At 45.9% G+C, this 21527-nt stretch overlaps 2 protein-coding genes across 2 annotated transcripts; one reads left to right on the top strand and one right to left on the bottom strand.

Annotated features, from left to right (window-relative positions):
• The first annotated feature begins 2548 nt into the window (after positions 1-2548).
• On the top strand, positions 2549-9802 carry SAP30 (Sin3A associated protein 30). The gene is made up of 4 exons (XM_049835345.1): positions 2549-3027; positions 4517-4639; positions 7305-7403; positions 9465-9802. The coding sequence occupies exons 1-4, from the start codon at positions 2698-2700 to the stop codon at positions 9585-9587; spliced, it is 675 nt and encodes a 224-aa protein (XP_049691302.1). The 5' UTR covers positions 2549-2697; the 3' UTR covers positions 9588-9802.
• Positions 9803-12761: 2959 nt separating this feature from the next.
• On the bottom strand, positions 12762-15535 carry SCRG1 (stimulator of chondrogenesis 1). The gene is given in 4 exon segments (XM_049835366.1): positions 12762-13349; positions 14899-15161; positions 15426-15475; positions 15478-15535. Coding segments are annotated over 4 exon segments (426 nt in total). The 3' UTR covers positions 12762-13294.
• Positions 15536-21527: the final 5992 nt, after the last annotated feature.

Genomic DNA, 21527 nt, shown 5'->3' with positions numbered 1-21527 from the left:
TACAAAGAGGATCGGAAACATATTTAAAATGCCCAAGTGATCTTTCCGTTGTACCGAATCACAGCAGCCAAACCCAGACTGACATATTTTATGCTCGCAGTAAGGTCAAATCCCTCTGAAGAAATAAAAGGGGCCTCAAAGGACATAGCCGAAGAGTCCAGAAATTGCTATTCATGACCCAGATTTCCACTGAAGAATTCCTGGAACTCACCCTTGTCCCACTTTTCCCAGCTCGTGCTTCCTATGTTATTCTCTAAGGCCCGCTATCATTGTTACTGGGGTTTGGGGTGGTGGGGTTTTTTTAAACATTATTTCATTTTTCGCAAGTGTGAAATCACAAGCAACTCAAAAAGCGAGTTAAACATCTGTTGCCCAAGATTATACAGCGGCAGAGCGTGGAACCGAACCCAGGCACTCCATGTAGCGCTCAGCTCGGCTGATAACACCACCACGGGGTTTGGCGGGGTTTTTTTTCCAACTTTTATCCAATTCCCCTCCCTAATCACTGAAACATGCCTTCTAGGTAACGGCCGTCTGTGAGTTCGCGCTCAGTTTGGCTTCTGTTCCCGTCTCCTTCATTCAGCTGGAACTGCGAGGAGCAGGGACCTAGCCTTGCTCTCTAATACCAGGTTATGCAATCGGATTAAGGAGCCATCTGCAGCGCAAACCAAAACCGCGCTATAATCGCGTTCCCGGCTCACGCAGAACTTGGGCTTACGCAGGATCCGTGTCTCCTCGAATCATTCACCGGCCTCCCCGCTACTCCTCTCCTCCTTCTGCAGGCTGGAAACGCAGGGCAGGCGATACGGGCAAATATTTCGGTGATTAAATCATGACGCTTTGAGTAGGGTCAGCTCGGATGCCGGTTCTGGGATTTAAAGGAATATCCGCGGCCGTTCGAAAGGAAAGCAAACCCGCACCCTTCCTTGCGTGCGCTTTGAATGCGCTGGAAGGAAAACGGTAGGTCAGAGCTTGCTGCTTCTGCCGCTCCGCTGGCGGCAGCGCAGTTGTGAAATGGTGTAACGCCAGCGCGTCTCCTCACGGAGTTTCGTCAAGTCTCGAACCGCTTGCTTTTCGATCGAGCCTTTTCGCGGCGTTTCTGGTTCAGCTGGTCGCGCGCACAGCACGGTCTTGGCTCCTCGCTAGCGAAAAGCATTCTGCGCTCTCAAGTCTTTTTTGCTGTTAAAGTGAGCTTTATTAACAAAAAGTCCTTCTAAATGACAAAACCTGCAAACCGCCGCCGCAGGTCCTCTCTGCCTTCGAAGGCCTTTACCGAAGGTACGCAGGACGGACCCCCGCTTACAACGGCTTTTAAAGGCGGCTTTCACAAAGGGACCCGGAGCCTCGGTCGTTCTCGGTCCGGGGAGAGGCGGCGGGAGCCTGCTCCCCCCCCCCCCCCCCCCCCCCCCCCCCCCCGCCGCCGGGGCCGGGCACCCGCTCTCCGGCCATGGCTGACAGAAAGAGTGGCGGAGAAAGGAGGCGGCCCGGCGGGGAGGGACAAGACCGAGACGGAGGGCAGCGAGGCGGAAGGCAGAAGGGAAAAAGAAAAAAAAAAAAAAAAAAAAAAACCACCAAAAAATTATAACAAAACAAACACAGCCACCCGTAGAAAATCCTGAACAAGCAGCCGGGCAAGCGCGGCTCAGACCGAAACGCCGGAGCTGGAAAAAGTACGAACGGGGACAGTTAATGCCGACGGGAGCAGACAGGGAAGAGGAAGGGCGGGCGCCTCAGCCTTTTTTGGCTGGAGCACGTTTCGGCCCTCGGCTGTGCCGGCGGCAGCGCCGGCCTCCGCCCCGGGGGGGAAGAGGCCGCCGACCCCCCCTTCTGCCCCGCGCCTTTCTTTCTCGCCTTCCCGCCTCCGCCCCGGCGGGGCCGGGCTCGGCGGCCGCCGCCGCCGCCGTTCGAATCCCAACGGCCGCGCCGGCGGGGAGGAGCGACAAGCGGGGAAGGATTGGGGCGAGGGACGGACGGACACGAACGGGGCCTTTTAAAAGTGAGATGAGCCGCTGCCGCCGCTCCCGCACGGCGGGCCCGGCCTCCTGGCGGCGGGCAAAAGGCAGGGCAGCGCAGCGCAGGGCGGGCCGCCGCCGCCGCCGCGCAAAAAAGTAGCGGCTGGTGCTGCCGCCGCCGCGGGACGGCATCGCCGGCCCGAGCGCCGCAAAGCGGCCCGCCGCGCCGCTCTCCAACCCCCCCCCCCCACCAGCCCGCGCTCCCGCCGCCGCCGCGCTGCCCGTCGGGAGCTGTAGTTCCCCCGCCGCGGCGGCCGCGGAGGGGGCGGCGGGGGCAAGAACTGCATTTCCCGTGGCGCCCCGCGGCGGGGGAGCCGGCATGCGCGGCCGGGCGGGGCGGGGCGGCGGGCAGGTTGCTGTTGTTACATAGGAAACAGCTGAAGAGTCTCCACATGACAGGGGGGGAAGGAGGAAGTGGGGCGACCCGCGGGGCGCCGCCGCCGCCGCTCCGGTAGCCGCGGGGCTCGGGTCAGCGGCAGCCGGCGGGCAGAGTCCTTCCCGCGGCGTGCGGGCTGGCCGCCCTTGAGGGCGGGCTTGCGCTCCGGTGCCGCCGCGGAGAGGAGGCGGGCAGGCAGCGGGGGAGCTCCCCGCCGGGCCGCGGCGTCTCGCCGGGGAAGTTTGGTGCGGGGCGGGATCCCGCCGCCCTCCTCCGGGCTTCCCGCCGGCTGCGGAGGTGGCGCCGGGCATGAACGGCTTCGCCCCCGAGGAGGTGACCCAGCGCGGGGCGGACCCCGCCGCCGCCGCCGCCGCCGCCGCGGTGGGCAACGCGGGCTCCGCCGTGGAGGTAGTGCCGCCGCCGCCGGCGCCGCCGGGGCTGGGTCCGGCGGCCGCCGCCGCCGCCGCCGCCGCGGGCTCGGCGGGCGGCGGGGGTGCGGGCGGCCCCGGGGCCGGGCAGCTGTGCTGCCTGCGGGAGGAGGGCGAGCGGTGCGGCCGCGCCGCCGGCAACGCCAGCTTCAGCAAGCGGATCCAGAAGAGCATCTCGCAGAAGAAGGTGAAGATCGAGCTGGACAAGAGCGTAAGTCCGGGGAGGGGGGACGCACGCGGGGCCGCCCCCCGCCGCCGCCGGCGGGGCGGGCAGACAAAAGCGGCCGGCGGGTGCCGGCGGTGCGTGCCCGGGCGGCGGCGACGTGTCCGACCGCAGCCCCGCTCCGCGCCGGCCCGTTGCTCCCACGGCTGAGTTGGTCTGGGGGCTTTGAATAAAGTTTAAGGGTTTGAGGGGGAGGGGGGTGGCGGCGGCGGGAGTGTTGCTCTCCCCCCCCCCCTTTCCCCTTCCCCTCCTCTCCCGCTTTTTCCGTAGGACCGTGGAGTTCGGCTGGCGCTGCAGCAGCACGGCCTGAAAGTGCTCTCCCTCTGCGGAAGCGGCTGGGGAGGGATTCGCCTGCTTCTGGGGTCCCTTCCCATCCCCCAAGAGCCGGGGGCATCGGCTGCGTGTGTCCCGACCCCCGTTCCCCATGTAGCTGGAGGGGGAAGAAGCGTGGCCGGGGAGCGGTCTCCTCCTCCCCGCAGCGGAGCCTGCATGGCTCCCGGCGCGCTGGTTTGTGTCTGTTCCTGGCGAGGGCAGCGCTCGGCTGCTCCGCCTCGTGTTGCAGCGCTGCACGTCTCCCCTCGCCTCTCGATCTTCCGCTCGGCAGCCATCAGGCGCAGCGCGGCTCGGCTCGGCACGGCACGGCCGGGCAGGAGGGGGGGGGGGGGGAGCGGACCCCCCCCTCCCCGGCGGAGGAGGAGGAGGAAGGGACGGGGGGCCGCCTGCGCGCCCCTTTCTGCGGAGTGAAGCGCCCGGGCGTTTCGGAGGGGTGTTTGCCCTTGCCCGGTACCGCGGGAGCGTTTGCCGGCGCGGGGGCCGGAGCTCCGTGCGCCCCCAGGGACCCCCCCAAACCCCCGGCCCGGCCCGGGGGTTCCTCGCCCTCAACGCCCCCCCCCCCCCCCCCCCCGCAGCTCCCCGCTTTCGTTGGCATTAAAGCCCGCAACTCTGAAATTCGGCGTTGGTACGTGCCAAAGAGTTCTCCCAAAGCGTGCAGATCCGTACAAAGGGAAACTTTTAAAAAGGAAAGAAAGAAAATGAAAAAAAAAAAAAAAAAAGTGTGTTGCTTGACCTCGCCTAGGTAGTGGAAGTAGAACGAGGAGGAGAGGCTATAGATGGGGAGTGAGAGCCGGTGCGAAATGAGAGCCGGCTGTTTGCCCGCCGAAGAACAACTGAAAGCTTGTTTTTTGTTTGTTTGCTTCCCGATCCCCGAGTTGGGAAGAGTGGCTGGAGGGAGGGTTGCACTGGTGTGTCTGCAGGCTGTTACCACTGAACCGGTCGATTGCAGCGCTTCAGCGTCCGCTGGGCCAAGCCGGTGGCAGTGATCTGTAGCATAGCGCATTCTTTATTTAGAAGAATCCGGTAGAAAAGCTTCCTCGATGCAGTTAATGTGGTTGCTGAAGGGTTGTCTCTGTGTGTGCGTTTATAAGTCTGGGAGATGCTTACATGGATTTGATTGAAAGACGCCCTATTGCTCTTCTAGGCAAGACATCTGTATATTTGTGACTTCCACAAAAACTTAATTCAGAGTGTGAGAAATAGAAGAAAGAGGAAAGGCAGCGATGATGATGGCGACTCACCAGTGCAAGACATCGACACTCCAGAGGTAGCTAAGTAGTTGGGTTTTTTCCTAATTGTTGTGTTAAGCTTGTACTTGGCAGCTACCACGTCTGCGCAGATACCACTTTTCCACCCTTGCAGCTCTCCTTATTTTGGGGCGTGCGGGGAAAGGGAAGACTCCCGATTCACTTAGTTCTTAACAAAAGCTAACTGAATTTTACAGTGTATGTTCTGTACTGATTGTGCAAAGTAGAATGAACAACTCTCTAGCTTTTTAAGTGTCCGCTAGTTCTCTCAGAAAACCGCTTTTTTCAACTTTCTCGTTATTAGTGCTTCCTCTCCAGCATCCTACTAGAAGAGGTACTTTGCTACATATCAGCACAATCTGTCTTCTGCAGGAGTTGACAACTTGAAGGGAATTGCACATAGGACTCGGGATATAAATGCTTCGCTGCCCCATCCCTCTGATCCTTTCCTTCTGTGCTAAATGTGTTGCAGATGGCTCTTGCAGTTACTCCATTGCCTTAGTCACGTTAAACAGAGAAAGTTTAATGATGGCAGATCTTTGTTTTTATCCCACGTTGGGGGAAGAAATGTTCAGGGAGCTGTGCTAGAAAGGAGGGGAGAGGGATGGTGTTTTTCTCCCGCTTTCTCTGCTGCAGACCAGTGAAACCTCACCCATTACGAAAGTGAGCTAGAGCTTTCAAACCTTTTGCATAGTATAGTGGGAGAGACCGCACCTAAGGCTCTTTTTCCTACTTGTGCCCTGGGTTCTTTCTGCTACAGCCTGGCTTAGCAGGTGCTGTTCAGTGTGTTAATTTTAAGCAGAGCCTGTCATGCCTACCTGGTCCCTTCCAAGAGGGGTTTTTAAAGCATTCTTAAGCAATTGCTCCGTAAGTGTTAATTTAATGGCGACCTTATGGTCAGCATCTGCAGATACCAGCAATGCAAGTGATGAAACTTTGTGCAAGAATCTGTGCCTAAAGGCACGTGGTTCCAGTCTGAAGGCTAAGAGGATCCTCTAAGAGGATTTTAGGGGATTGGGAGTGGTTGGATGCTGGGCAGTGTTGTTTGTCTGCTAAATATGTGGGATTGCTTCTTTGAAAGTTCTAAGGCTAATGTTCTCTGTGGCTTCAGGTGGCTCCTTGGCACAGTGGTAATTGCAGCTGTCCTGCAAACCTGTTTGGTTTTCTTATGTGAAAATTATAAAACGTGTCACAAGCGAGGGATCTCTCTAGAACAAGAAAGCAAGCTTTTTTTAATGGTATTACAGCAGGAAAGAAAACTGCCTGGGAGGTGTTTTTGAGGAGTTTCAGCTGGCTGTTTGGACAATGGCAGTATGTTCATCCCATGTGACTTGGGATGAACAAGGCTCTTGACTTTCTTCATTTTCAGTTGCTATCCAGTTTACTAAGGAAAAAAAAAAATCCTTCTTCTGAAGACTTGCAAGGCCTTCCCGTTTCCATCTCAGTCGTGACCATCATTACCTGTTAGAAGTGATTCCTATGGGAGGGAAAGAGGCTTCCACAGTACTGGTAGCTTCAGGGACTTGGTGGAAAGCTGCTGCTGCTCCGCCCCTGCGTGATGCTCTAGGGTGTGGGTTCTCCACTGTGACTTGGGAAATGGAATTTGTGCCATGTAAACTTTAGAATACCAAAGGATACCTACCCATCCTCTATCGTGCAAGGCAGCATCATGTCAAGGTTGGCGAGGTTACCAAGTATGCAGTAGCACTGCTGTTGTTTAAATATTCCATAGTCGAGGCTGCTAAATGAGTTTAAAATGGAACTGAATGCCTTAACCAATCTTCAATGCAGTGAGTTTGGAGAATACTACTGTATCTATAGTATCTGCAACTGATCTAGCAGCATTTCTCATTCAGCCTGCTTTCTCAGCTTGCTTTCCCACTCAGTCATCCGATTAAGCTCTCTTATGTTGTCAAGGAGGGTGGGAAGGTAAGCTGTGGCTGGGAGAAGTGACTGTTGATCAGAGTTTGTGGGATTCAAAACTGAGGGAGTACTGGGTTAAGGTTGTGTATTTGTATTCCTGAGAGAGGACCTTGTGCAATTCTTTCAACTGTCAACTCGCACTGAAAAACAGTTTTGGACCACTATGCCTGTGCACGCAACTCCTGCGTTGTGCTTATGTAGCAGGGATATGTTTGGAGAGCAAGAGCAGCTGTTTTCTTCTCTCACCTCAAGCCAAGAAACCTTTGCGTTCTAGACTTTTTCCTGGTTCTAATATGTGCTGACAGTTCAGATGTGCTATATCTTGCATGCCACTTGTGTAAAATTTGATGGCTGAAATCACACAGTATAGGGGCCTCCTTTGAATCGGCATCTTCATAGATGTTGTATGAAAGTTGTTACTGGGCTTTTGTGTTACCCTGCTCGAACTGGGGAACAAACGAAAAACCCAGAACCGATTAAAGGACAATAATGAGTTACAAATATTGTCCGCTGCTAACGGGAGGCAGAGCCGTGCTCAGTAACAATAAAATGCTCTTAAACTGAACTGGGCTGTTTTCCTTTCCACTGGAAGGTGCGGGGTGGGGTTGTTTTTTTTTGTCAAAATGAGATCTGCTGAGCTGATGGTCTATGCTTGTGTATCTGTGAGAGTCTAAAGTGTTTTTGAGAGGCCAACTATAAATGACTGAATCCTTTTCAGTTACATTAGATTACTTTCCTCCCCCCCCCTCCCCTTTCTTCTAGGTTGATTTATATCAGTTACAAGTAAACACACTTAGAAGGTACAAAAGACACTTCAAGCTACAGACCAGACCGGGACTTAACAAAGCACAGCTCGTTGAAGTATGTATGAGTGTTTGTTCCATAATAGAAAATGCAACTTGCTTTGGCATGTGGTTTTCTGTGCAATGTGATCCTTGCATAAAGAGCATATGTAATCTGGATTTTATGAGAACAAAAGGGAACTGCTTATCTAGCTTCCTCCATTGGCCACAGCTCCTGAGCCAAGTAAATCAAAAGTAAAAGTCCTTTCCAGAGGAGGGATTCAACTTCCGAAAGGAGTGTGTGCTGCTTAAAGACACAAAGTGTTGGGTTGGAACAGTAAGATGATCTGCGTGTCCCTGAATATCGTAGAATCATGGATTTGTAGTCTGTGTGTCAGTCACACCTTCGTTCAAAGTGTCCAGCTGAAAAGAACTAGAAACTGAGAGGCGGCAGTGACGTTCCAGCAAGGTTCAGACTTTGCTTTAAAAAGCTAGTTACTGCAAACATACGTGTTTCTCCATATGTGAACTATGGAAACCTGAAAAACAGGCTTCTATTGATGATTAATTCTGTTAATTAAAACCCCTGGCATCTGCCATCAGAAAAATGCAACTTTATGAAATTAAGTTTTTTTCTTACCAATATTTCTAAAAGCGCTGAAGCTGTGTGTAAGTGCAGCTGTATGTAAGCATCTTTGCTGCATGTGACTAATATTAAAAGAATACTTCTGTGCTGCAAAGATGCAGTTACAGCATGCTGGTGGAAATACGTGGGAGAACCAGTGATCTTCTCTTAACAGGGAGGTATAGCTACCGTTTTTTTCACTTCTGTGCAGCGATACGCCCAGTTTTACTTTGGTGTGACATTTTGTTGGTCTCTCCCTTAATCTGTGTGGATTAAAGGCAAGGTTCTTAAAAAGGCTGAGCTGCAAAAGAATAGTGCTGCTGCCACTATGATTAAGAACGTAAAATGAGTCTTACGGTTTTTTTCTATATGACCTGAGGTAGAGCTAGCTCTTGAATTAGCAGGGCTGCGATTTGAAAAAGCACAACTAGTTTTTGTTCTGCAAAACTAGCATTTCTAAGGGTCTGCTTTAGGTGCATCTCACGAGGTATTTGCGCTAGTTTATGCTTCTTACGCTGTTTGTTGTAAATAGGCAAGGCTTCTGCCGCATGCTTTGTTTGACCTGCAGGTATTTGTGAGCCATAGCTGCAGAACTTCCTTAGTTTACAGTGCATGTGATTCCTTGTAACCTGTCCTAATGTACAATAGACACTCCTCTAGCTGTTGCTTAGAAGTGCACTTTAAAGGACTCTCAAACTGTTTCTCTGAATTTTTTGAGGGTGGGGTTTGGAAAGCTTTCCAACTTGCTAATTATGCTAAGCATTTATACTTAAACCCTGTAATAGTTAAGTGAGCAGTCCCATTTTTTCTGACTTCCACTTGGTAATTCTAGTCTACCAAAGTATTCTGCAAAAAGCCTGAGAATAGGCTTGAGCAGGTATAATATTTTGAGTGCTTGCTTTTAAAGTTGGTGCTCATTTTGATGAAGGAAAAGACCTCTGACTTGAGAACTGTTTAGAGATTGTCATATTTTAGTACTTACAGATGGTGAATTTCCATCATTGATAGCTCTGTTTCAAAGAGCTGAATGTTCAACTGTAATCCTGAAGATTCTTGTATTGTCTTAGATGTTTCTATAGTTGACTTGATACAGATAGGCATATTCCCCCCCCCCCCCCCCAACCTGAGTAATGAGCAGTAGTCTTTCCTTGCTGTGCTGTTGCTCTGTTGATACTCTATAGTCATTACTTGCTTTGTAGTCAAGCTTTGACCATACAGGTGTAATACTACTCCTATGCTTGTTTTGAGAACCCACCCCACCCCAGAAATTTTCCTAGGCTTTTTACTTGGGAAATGAGGGTACAACCTGCTATACTTGGTTCATAGTTCTCAATAAAATGGTTCTTGTTCTACCTTTTTTATGACTGTTAGACTTTTGAAGAGGTAGGTTTTGGTTTCTTTTTTAAGCTTCTTGATCAAGCTTTTAAGCTTTGTTTAATGTAGTCAATTTAAATCTGAATCTTCAGTTTCTGCATATGAGTGGTTATTTAATTTCCTTGCATTCTTCCTTTATAGATAATTGGCTGCCATTTTAGGACAATTCCAGTGAATGAAAAGGACACCTTAACGTATTTCATCTACTCTGTGAAGAATGACAAGAACAAACCAGATCTAAAGATGGATAGTGGGGTTCATTAGACAGAAAAAATTGGGACTGAGACTCGGGCTGCAAATCAAAAGACTGAGGGTTTTTGTTGATATGCAAAAGCTTTCTTTGTAACTTTTTTTTTCCCCCAGAGAGTTTGTCTCTTATTTTTCATAATCTTGCTGATTTGTTTGAAAAAACATCTCTTATGAAACAAATTTCCTCGGCAAAAGTATTTTAAATAAATATCACTGATATTGTTGCTCAAGTGGGTGTGTCTAACTTATTTAGTGAGTTACTTGTACCTAATAGTTAAGCTTTGACTAATTATGTGATATTAAAATATTTTTCAATTAAATTGTGCCAAGGATATATTTATGAATGTACTTCAAGTTCTCATGATGCAATGCCTTTTAAAAAAAAAAAAAAAGCTGTAACAGACTTGGCAATAGGTTCTTTTTCTTAAGGTAAAAGGCTTTAAATGACAGTTCCAGTTGTTAGCTGGGCAAAAATGGCTGAATAACATTTTCTTTTTTTCCCCTTTGGAAACAAGGATTGATGGGGGCTTTGATTTGTTTATTCATCTTGTCATTGCTGGGATATGTGCTTCCAAGCACTGAGGCCTTCCTGCTCCTATATTGAAATGGGAAAAAATGCAGCGCTCAAATTTCAAAGCTTTAAGTATGGATGAAAAGACTGCTGCAGCTTACTGTGCGGAGGAATCCTTCCACTCGGTAAGAAATCCTTTAGCTGCTGACTTTTTCATTCATCTGTGTAGACTGTGGCTAAGAACTTAATTGGGGAATGGAAGACAGAGTCTGTGCTGGGTCAATATGGTATCTTCTAATAGGCATACTATTTCTTTTTCATTGCATGCATTAGCTCAGGCGTGTTTAAAAAAAAAAAAAAAAAAAAAAAAAGAACAAAAACCACAAACCAAACCTTGTAATAACATAGGAGAAGAATATCCAGCAATACTTTTGCTTTTAATTGAGTAGCTTAGTAAAGAAAATGGTATTATGAATGACTTCTTGTATTGTCATTTAACTATTCTGCCAGTCTAAATGTGTGGTGTATGGAATATGATTTCTGCTTTAAGCTGTGCTTGTAGGTTGAAGAAAAGGTGGAGGAAAAAAGAGTTCTCATCTTAAAGCAGAGTAGCTTTAAGATGAGAACATAGCTTCAGCTTGTTCAGTTAGCATTTGTTGCAACTCATAACCCTATCAGATGTTTAAAAGCTTTCTCTTAATTTGGGAAAAATGAGAAAGCAGTATGTCTCTGGTCTAATCTGCTCAATATTAATCTTGTGAGTTTTTTGAAAACTACTACTTTGCTGGCATCACTGCAACTAAGATACTCCACTTTGCTTTTTTTGACTTGTGACACTTGCACAGAGCTGAATGATGATAAACCCTAACCTCGAACTGGCTGCCTTCCCAGTAGCTCTCAGTGGCCTGATTTCTTTCACTTGCAGTGTCTTATGTATTTCCACAATAAAGTTCTGCAGCGTTGGCCTAAGTTCAAGACAGTTAGTGATATCTAGCTAGTGGCAGCTAAAATTGGTATTCCTTTGAAGAGCTGTTTTAGTGCCCATTTCACTACAGTGACTATAAAGTTGTTTGCTAAATGTCCTTTGCACAAATTCAGCTGGTCATCTTCAAAGTAGTAGTTGGAGAAACAGCCAGGGAACCTGGCTGTGGATAGGACATCCGAAAGATAAAGGCTTTTTCTCTGAGTGTGTGTTGAGGGTGAATGTTCTCACCTAGGCCTGGCAGGACCTGTAGAAGAAGCTTTGGGAGGGAAGGAGGGTGGGGAGAGAAACAAAAGCAAGTTTCTCTGGGAAATCAGTCTTAAAGTAGTAGCCCAAGTATCCTGCTGCATGTGGAAAGTAGCAAAATTTTTCTCCAGTGGATTATGGATTTCCCTTAGCCAGGAGCAGTGGAAGGAAAGTAACTGAAAACCACCTACTAACTTTACTACCCAGATTTGCATCTGCCTTAAATTTTTTGCTGCTGCTGCTTTGGAAAGCTGTGAATGCCAGGCATATGCAACATGATTCATGTAGAAACTAGACGGCACAACCAACAGAAGTTATGTGCCCGTATTACTGCTAGAAGCTTATAGAGGGCTTTGCACAAGAGCAGATACCATATGTTTTCCTAGCAGAGCACTGACTTTGGATATTTTGACTGTGGGTTGCCAGATTTATGGTTGGTTTTTTTACCCTTAATTGATGATTTGGTAGGAAGCCCAAATGACTCGGGAATAATTACACAAACCAGGCTTAAAAAGCCTGGTGACACAAACTGTTTGTTTAACAGTCAGTAGCCTAAAAATTACTTGGCAAAAATAGTACACACAGATTTACTTGAAACATTTATTATTAGCTATGTATAATCACCCTCCTCCCCCACTATCCAACCCTCATCTACTAACAGAGGAAGAAAAACAGTCATCATGATATTTCATACTGCGTGTGAAATAAGTCTGGTAAACTGCTGGTGGCGGTTTTTGTGGTGTAATGCTGTAAGATTATTAGATGAACAGTACACTTTTGGAGTGGAAAAGACTAAATAGTTACTTCGGTACTACACACCTTCCATGTGACTGCCGTGATAGCTAAAGAGTTTTTATATGTAAGGCAATAAGCCAGGCTTGCTGCCTGGAAGCCTGGCTCATTGAGGTGGCTTTCCTTAAACTCACAAAGGGACATAAATTTTTGGCTGTTTTTTCTTGTATTGCAATTGGTATTGGCAGGTGTTGAGAGGTGACTGTGTATCTACAGCCTAGATCGTGATACCTCTTGAACATTAAGATGATTACTTCCAGTATTTTGAGATACCGATTTGTCTTCACTTCCCTAGCTATTTCCTTACAAGGCTAGTCTTAAAAATAAAAAGCCAGCATTTTAACTTAATTCTGGGGTACGGTATTTCAAACAAGGCTTGATTTAAAAAAGCTTCTGAAGTGTGGATTTTTTGTTGCCTTAACAGACCTTGCATCAGTCCCATCCTCTTTAGATGTCTTTCTGAATGTATATACATACACACGCACTATTGTAACTGTTACAGTATTTTTAATGTTCAATGTTAAGATTAAGAAGTTTCAGGTTTTAAGGATCGCATAGTTAATGCAGGTGACCATAATTAAGACCGAAGTGTGCTTTAGTCCTATTAATGTGAGTTTTGACTCTTCCCCCCCCCCCATGGAATTATACAAATGGTGAAAGTTTGCCTTTTGTATGTGCATGTATTTTAAGATGCTTAAACAGAATGTGGGAGCCTGTCTGCAGAAGTGCCAGGGACTGAGTAGCTTCAGCTTAAAACAACATTGTGTGATGGCAAAAAAGCAATAGGAAGCCGCACTGCCATAGGTCGCAACGAGAGTCACGTTCCTAATGACGTGAAGGCTTAGGCTTGAAGTTTCTTCATCCAAACTAATTGAAAATGTTGTGCTGAGTAACAAGACTTAGGCTTTTTGCTGGGGGCTGCATATTAGGTTGCATTAAGAGCTTGTACAGTCTTTTACACCATTATGGAAATGAAGTCAGCTACCAAATCAGAGAGGAGAACTTCTTATGTATTTGAGATTCCAAAAAGGTATAGAAAGGTAATTTTTCCACAGTGTAAAAAGAGGCACTGTCTTGTGGTTAGAAAGGAAGGGTTTTTTTTGGTGCTGGTGGTTTTGTTTTTCCCCTTGCAAGTATTGTTATGTGATGGTAGAATGACGTCTGTTGCTTCACCGGCAGACTTGATGTTTGTCACTGACTGTTGCAGGGGATCACAAAAGATATCTTTGATCCAAAGAAAATATCCCTGAAAGATATTATCAGATATTTAAATAATTAGATTGGTTTATCAGAGCTTTAACATGACATGCATTTCCAGTTGTGGATTTTTTTAGTTTCTGGTGGGATATATGTGGGATTACTGTGTTTGTGGGATGCTGTTCCAGCAATGCAAATGCAGGTCTGGATGAAGGTACTGCATTTCTACCTCTGCTGGCCTGGTTTGGAAGTGATGGCAAAACTTTCATTGACTGACCAGAGTGCCAGGACTCCACCCTGGTACTTTAGCTTTGAGAAAGTAAATTTACCAAATACATAATATTATAAAAATACAGAACTTTGGCAGGTACACTCATACTGTTTAGTGCAATTTGTCCCAAGAGCAGACTTGCAAAGTAAGTCTTCCGTACCTCAGGATGGTTGAAGGAAGACCTCCTTAGGTATTTGTATCAAATAAAGAGGCTTTATTAGGCTGCTCAAAGCTCAGAGGTTGAAGCTAGAAACCTAAAGTGTGCTTCAGGGTGAGGATGCCGTATCCAGTTTTAGGGAAAGTGAAAGATTAAATACTTAAACCCTGCTTTGAGTTTGAATGTGAGGTCTCTAGCTTTAGAATTCATTCCCACTTGGTTCAAAACTATTCCCCCACGGGAATGCTGAAGAGTTGCCTTATATTGGATTTTGGGGGACTTGAGAAACTTGGGTGGTAAGAGGAGCACATATAAAAAGTAATTTTTGCTTGCCTATGTAATGCCATCACATTTTAGTGTCCCTGAAGTAAGTTTTGAAGTGTTGATGTTTTTAATCTAAATTTCCTGAAGAAAAGGTGTTGCTGGAAAGCTAAATGAAATAATACCTCTTAATACATTTTATTACTTCAAACCTGTATGGGCTGGTGGTGTCGTTTAACTCAATATTAATTTTGTTGGCATGTACATTCTTTCTGTAGTACAACAACAAAAGAACCCACGTTCAGTGAGAACTTTGCCGTTCAGCTTTGTCAGCAATGCCAGTGAGCCAGAGTGTTGATGTTCTTGGGCTAAATCTTTTCCCTCCCTTGCAGGCATTTGTGAACCTCTGTTCCCCCCTGTTTGCATTCCTACTTTGAACAGCTGTCATTACAGAATAAGTTATTCAACTGACATATGTGCATGCGCCTTAGAATAGCAATACAGTTCTTTGCCATGGAACAGAAATCGAATAGGGTTTTTTATGGTCCTGAAAACATCTTCATTGCAAAGTGCTGTGAATAAAGATTTGATGTAGTTCTCGTACTTAGTTTAGATCAAACAGAAGAGTGAGAAGTTGGGTGATTTAAATGCTAAAGTCCCCTATAACAGAACATGCAGGTTTATAAAATACGCTAAGCAAGTCCTAGGTGAGCCCCCGAAGGACAAAACCTGAAAACCGGTAGTGTATCAGATAGTTTCAAGTTATATCAAGAGATAGCCAATTATCTGAAGTGATGCATTTCTTTAAAATGGTAGCTTATTCCACCAGTGGAAACTCTAAAATGATGAAAATACAATGGGCGGTCATACAGAACTGTACAAGTTTATATGAAATGAGTGTGGTCTTACTTTGGGCAGCAGAGCAATTCATTCAAGTTGCAGTAACAGATCACCTCGCAGCCCTTGCCTTCCCAAAAGTGGTCTTGCAGACCGTCATCGATCTGTCGAAGGTTCTCCATGCCTTCGGGGATGTTGTGACAGTCGTGGTCTTTGAGGGCCCTCTTGTAACAAGAGGGCCGCCGGGAAGGCACCGCGGGGGTACCCAGGAGGGTGCTCAGCAGAAGCAGCGCCGAGACCATCTTCATTTTTGCGAAGCTTCCTGCAGCAGGGTGCTAAAGAGAAATGAGGTACGTGACACAGGTATAGCTGTTGAACAGATCTCTTTCTCCAATTTGCTCCCTGGCTTGCATTTTTCCTTTCTTTCCTGTGAACTTTGGGAGGTTTGAGCCTGAGTGCTGGAGAGTGTTTTCTCCTAGGAGGTAAATAATATTGCAGCAGAATTGATATTCATTACTTTCTGTACAACCTTGGGAATCCTTTCCTCGGGAATTGAGGCTTCTGTTCCGGGCAATTTTGTTGTTTCTTTGGCCTCTCACCTTGAGAAAATTGCTTTGAGCTGGCCGTGTTCTCTCGGTGGTGTGAGTGTATCGATTGCTACCAAACCAGGGGAAAATGTCCGGGTGGGTTTCCTTGCCTTCCTGGTCATTTTGCCTGTTGAAACAAGAGTCACTCACATAAAATTAATAGTATCTTTCCCCATCAAAGTTGTGGAAAAACTATCTGCTAATTGAATCCTCTGTCATCAACTGCTTGAGAAAATGAAGCGTTGAACAGCAAAGGAGGCTGAAGCTCTCTGCAGTGCTGCCACGTGCCACTGTCCTGGACTGCAGGCTCTGGTATGGTATAACATTACTGAGAATTTTCTCTTTTTTTTTTTTTTTCCCCTCTTGTTTTTGGTACTGCAAACTGCTTAGTTGAGTCTTGCTACAGGAGGTCATTATGGTTTAATTGGCTTTTTAAAAGGCGGGATAAATTACCCCTTGTAACACTCGCCTGTTGGTGACGAGGCTTTCCATCGTCTGCGTGAGCTTGTTTAATGCTAGCTGTGCTCCTCTGTGCTGCTTTGCACAGAGGCTGACCATGCCCAATGCTGTGGATAAGACCCTTGAACTTGCATTCGCTTTTAAATTAGCATTTTGAACAGTGCTTCAACATAGACTTTATTGATATTAAGAGAGAGAGTGGGGTTTTTACCTTTCCTCGTGCTGGAATGAAAGGGGTCCGATACCTGACTGAACTTAAACAGGACTTCTGCTCTGAAAGCTAACCTAAAGCAACGGCCAGCTCTCCCTGGCGAGCTCTCCCCGAGTGCTCCTTGCTGTAGCTGCGTTAGCCTCCGGGAAGCCTTTGCTGCCCTTCGTACTGCCGGCGCTTCAGAGTCCTTCCCCTGACACTATGATGTTACGGGCTGGCCCTAGTCTTCCTTACAGGGCTGCAGAATAGAGTGCTCTAGACTAACCCCAAAATAACTAGGCGTAAGGCAATGCCTTGATCAAAGACTATCAAGGGTCCAGTTAAGATGGCAGAGCTATTATCTAGATAAGAGGGAGAAGAAAAAAAAAAAAAGGCATGCCAGTTATAGAACCCAATTAATAGTCCTGCTTTAGGTTACTTTGTAAAACTCTTGAGATCACCCTTGAAAAACAAACAATAAGCTACTAAATGTATAAGTTTACATGTAGTAATTTTTCTGGGGAGTTATATCACTACCATAGCTAGCTGTCTTGCTGATCTTCCGTTTCTTCAGCCAATGAATGACACGCCAGAGACTATAAGAAAATCTGGGAATTTGGATTCATACTAGGGATAAAATACTACACCTCGATGCTCTTCAATTGTGTTTTTGCAAACTTGTTTTTTGAAGACCAGTAGCCAAATAAAGTGTTAAAAAGTGACCAATACATTAAAGAACATGACTGAAGTGAAAATAAGCTCTTGAGTATTTTTTAACTTCTGTTGCAGAAGCAAAATTCATTGAATGATTCCTTTTAGTTTCCGTGAACTTGTATGTGAACTTTTGAGTAGGAGACTCCTATAAACTACTAGTAATGGAGCCTTGGGGATCTATTTTTTAATTACCTTGGAGTGCAGTATTGAATAACATACTGTCTTTATTAGTTTTAGACCTCAAAACTACTTCTCAAATAAAGTAAACATTGTTCTAACTTTGCCTGATGTTGTTTTTTAGACTTGAGTAAAGAATCTGTATTATTATAATAATGGTTTTATTTTGTAGGAGTATAAACACTGCAGTTATGAGGGTCCTGCTCAGAGAAGTCTTAATGCTTAAACAGAACAAGTTTGTTTATACTACACCTTGATAAATGCCAATGTCAAGGAGTACAGTTTAACATTCTTCTGTTCAAATAATTGAGCTTAATTATTTAAGTATTTAATGGAAGAAAATTTCCATGAAAGAGAAATATAGGAAGCAAGGGGTTTATGCCTTTGTTTCCTGTGATTGGATTATTCTGTGAGTTCTTCCCCTGAGGATGAAGCATTCATCATGTTTTGCTCTTGTGTATGGTTTTTTTTTTTATTCCTAAAAAATTTGGGTGTCCTTTCCCTACCTGGAGTTCGGCTGGAACGCTCATTTGAATCTGTTACCAGCTGCCTGTCTGCTCAAAATTCATAGGAAGTCATTCCGTCCTGAAAATGGGTGGATTTTCTATAGACTGTCAGATTGCTGGATTAAAAAATTGCAACCTACAATTTTAGGTAACTCAGTACTTGCCTTGGAATATAACAGGATATTGGTGTAGTGCATCATCGAGAGGGTTTGTATGGGTGACTGCCAAAATCAGTATTAGCAAAGCCAATATGCTGGTGAGCTATGGATAGACAGCTTCGCTAACCGGTCAGTTGTGCATCTTGCCAATGCACAGCATTGTTATTATTCAGGAAAAAAAAAATATTTATTTAATTATAACTTTATTTCTGCTTTTATATTTTCTCTGGGTTTTTTTCAGATCATAACCAAAAGGAAATTTTTAGTCGGAAGACCTTTCTTCAACGAGTTATTTCTTTCCTGTGAGGGAAAGGTCCCTATTTGCAGGTGAAAGATTGCCAAGGACCTGAAGCGTTTCATCAGCTCCCTGCACGGGATCGATGCTGATAAACTCGGCAGACCTTTCAGATGCAGCATCTTTTTCTGACAAACTGCTGCAACTTCTTTTCCTGAATACGGTTGGACGGGTGATCGAATGTCACTGATTGCCTAGGTAAAGAACGGAGCTAGTATGTGCATATTTATTTCAAAATGCGTGTCAAAGACCTTACCTGCTTTTACATACCATAGAAACGGTCCTTTCTCATAAAACAAATCGGGGAAATGTGATGAACAAGTCCAGTCGCTAAGGTGACTCAAAGACTTATTGCTAGCAAGCACCCTCTTATATTTCTTTATTTTATAAAACCTTCTGAAAAGGTAGCAATGCCAATCATGCTAAGCCTGACCAGGTTGCTCTATCGAGATTATATAATTTCAAATTCTAGCAGGAGTAAAGCTATCTAAAAATACTTAAAACGAGCTCCTTGCATTTGCATGAGTTCTTTTCAGTGAATTACTTTGGTTACTTTGACATGGTGTAAGTAAAGTTTGAGACCAAGTACAGCTGGGAATACAAGTGCTTTAAAGTAATTTGGAGTTTTGTGTAAAGGAAGATGATTAGTTTGGGAATATGCGTGGTGAGCCAGGAATCAGTGCTATCCCTGATCATTCAGCTGAGAGCGTTTGAATTATCCTGCCAGGCAATTTGGCACCATATAGTCTTTGGATCTGCCAGATGCAGAGGTAGGCAGAAAAAAAAACAAAGAAAAAAAACAAGTTTCAGCCTCCTTGGCCAAGAACAACAGGGTAATATTTCATGAGAAGTGATGCCCTTTAAAGGTCACCTGATATTAGTAGGGGCTCAGGTGTTAGAAATAGGGGATAGAAATATGGAAAGCTGAGAAATGGCACAAAATGTCTACTTCAGCACCTCTAGACATCCTGCATGTTTGGGAAAAGATAAATATTTACAGTTTGGTCTATCAACCATTAAATACACCCTTCAGAGTTATTAAGCAGGCTGCATCTCCAGTTGCCTAATGTTGAAAACAAGGGCTACGTTAATTGGTACACTTTTGGTGTATGATCTTTTCCAGTCTGTCCAGTGGCATGTGCTGGGTTAACAAGTCGCACTTAAAGTGAAAAAAAATTTAATATATCTTTGCTTCGTAATGTGCATTGAGTTCAAGAGCTAAAAATATCTATTCAAAATAAAATGTCTTTTTATTTGTTTGTCAAGTTTCCATTTCAGAAACACCTGTAAAATGCTGAGCTAAGCATTTAATATTTAGGTGTGTTAGTGTGTATTAGGTTTATTAGTGGCATTCCTAAGAAATCGTTACACAAGAGCTGCATAACTGATAATATTACGAAGAAGTTTTTTCCATTAAAAAAAAAAAATCCTTCAAATCTATTTTGCTTGAACAGTTGGTGCATTGTAAGGACAGCAGCTATTCCACTGAGGATGAATTCAGTGAATTACTGCTTTGTAATTACCATCAATACCATGATTCTTTCCAGAAACTGAGTTCTCATTAAAACCCATTTAGTTTTCTTAAAGACAGCAATTCATTGTGAACACACCCCCCCCTCCATATTCACCAATTTTGCAATAATATTGAGCACTGGAAGGCAATATAGTATGTTTAATGACTTTAGATGTTAATATGTAGCATCCAACTTTGAAGAAGAGCAAGGTCGTAAAAGAATTATCTTTAGCTGGATCATATCCATGCATCTGTCTTGAATAGCATCTCTTGTCTAGAATATATCTGCTTCTCCCAAATCGTCTGCGAATTCTCTGCTCTGTAACTAGCATCAGCAGAACAAGTGCACAAGGATAATTTCAGGAGCAAGACGTACCTTTCTCTTCTGCTTCAGTCCCTTCCGCGCCCTTGGCAGCTGTATCTCTTTATAGATGTACGCAGAGAGAGCGAGAGCTAGCGGGGATGAGAAGAGGGAGGGCTGATGGGAGATACTGTACAAACAGCCCTTTGTTTGTCCTGACTTCTGCCTGCGACTGATGTGCTCCCTTCTCCAACGAGGGGCCAGAGGATGGGCTTCGAGAACTACCTCTTTCGGTCACTGCCAACCTAGACTGGGGAGGGGATGAACGTATCCTTTCCGGCGGGAAACCATTCGTTCATCCAGGATCCAATGAGAAGGTGTCTCCTCGGAGAGCGAAGCAGAACATCCAGAACGGGGGAAGAGGAAACACCCCGTGGAATAACCGTGTCTTGCTGTGGAGCCTGGGCAGGCTGGGGCCAGCGGGAAGCGGTGGGGTCCCAGGGCTGCACAGGCAGAAGAATGTGGCTGCTGGACAGACGCCTTGTTTTGCGTTGGGTGGAGAAGAGCAGACCTAGCCAACAATCTCATGCAGCACTTCAATTCCTGACTTTGGGATTCTTTCAGGTTTTTGAAACAGAAATAATAATAAAAAAACCTGTAATTACTTCAGCCAGACTGCTAGTACAGCATACTCGATGATGCCATGCATTGAATTCCTTGCTGACCAAACACTTAACCAAGAGGTAAAGCATTACACCGAAGAGTATTTCAGAGGAAGTTATTTTAGACTAATATAGCTAATTGAATTATCTGGTACCATAAAAACACAGAATGAGGTTCTTAAGTGGAGTTGAAGTATTATGTAATAATGAGAAAACAGTCTTGAGGGTGAAGCGTGTGTCCTCATGTTTCTGTTGCAATTTGGCCCTTGTTCTATTATGGCCATCCCGGCTCTATTTTGTGATGTGAGCGGAGAAGTGTGATTGCACCTTAGCTGTTGAGCTGTAATTCTTAGATTCTCTAGTCTGCATCGTTTTGATTCTGATGTTGCTTTGTAAGAGTTTGGTTTTCTCTCTCTGTTGGGCTGCTTCCAGCGCAGGGGTTTGTCGGGAGTACAAAACGGTGCCTCTCTGTTCAGCTGTCTCGGTTTACAATTTGATGTCTTGGTGCTTGTTCGGTTTGATTTATCGTATGCCAGAAGTGAACTGGGGCCTCTGTAAGAGGTGCATGTCCCATCTTCTGGGGCAGCAAGGAGAGCAGGCAAAGGGCCCAGATGCTTAGAAGCAAACCTCTTGAACCTGAGCCTACCTGCTCGTGGTGTTCCCCGCTCTGCTGGAGGCGGGCAGCTGGGTCAGCAGAGAGCAGGATGCGTCTTGTACCCCTGTCTCTAATTCAGATGAGAGAAGTCAGGCAGGACGTTTCTTGCCACTTCTGTACGGGCATGGCGACTTAGAAGGGGAGGCAGCTGCGGGCAGCTGCTGTCGGAACGGGACGTCCTTTGCCTTTTCAGGGTGACAAAATGCCTGGCGCTCCCTCTGCTTTTCTACAGAAATTCTCTTCTGGTGCAGATCCCAGCCAGGGCAGTCCATGCCTTAAATGAGATGATCCTAATGCCCCTGGGAGTACGCGGTGTTCCGAGGCAGCGCTCTGCCGCGGGAGGAGGCCGGGAGCCTGGTGCGGGTGTCCGTCAGCAAGCGACTGGCTATAAGCAGGGATAAAACGCGGAGGAGGGAATGAGAGCACGCTGTGCTGATGCTCTGGATTTGGATGCCCTTTTAGTTTGTTAATTACAAATAAATTT

The sequence above is a fragment of the Accipiter gentilis genome, chromosome 3 (assembly GCF_929443795.1).
Source record: "Accipiter gentilis chromosome 3, bAccGen1.1, whole genome shotgun sequence".
In the NCBI taxonomy this organism is placed as follows: Eukaryota; Metazoa; Chordata; class Aves; order Accipitriformes; family Accipitridae; genus Astur; species Astur gentilis.
The sequence above is the reverse complement of the archived record's forward strand: the minus strand, read 5'-3'. Positions and strand labels throughout refer to the sequence as shown.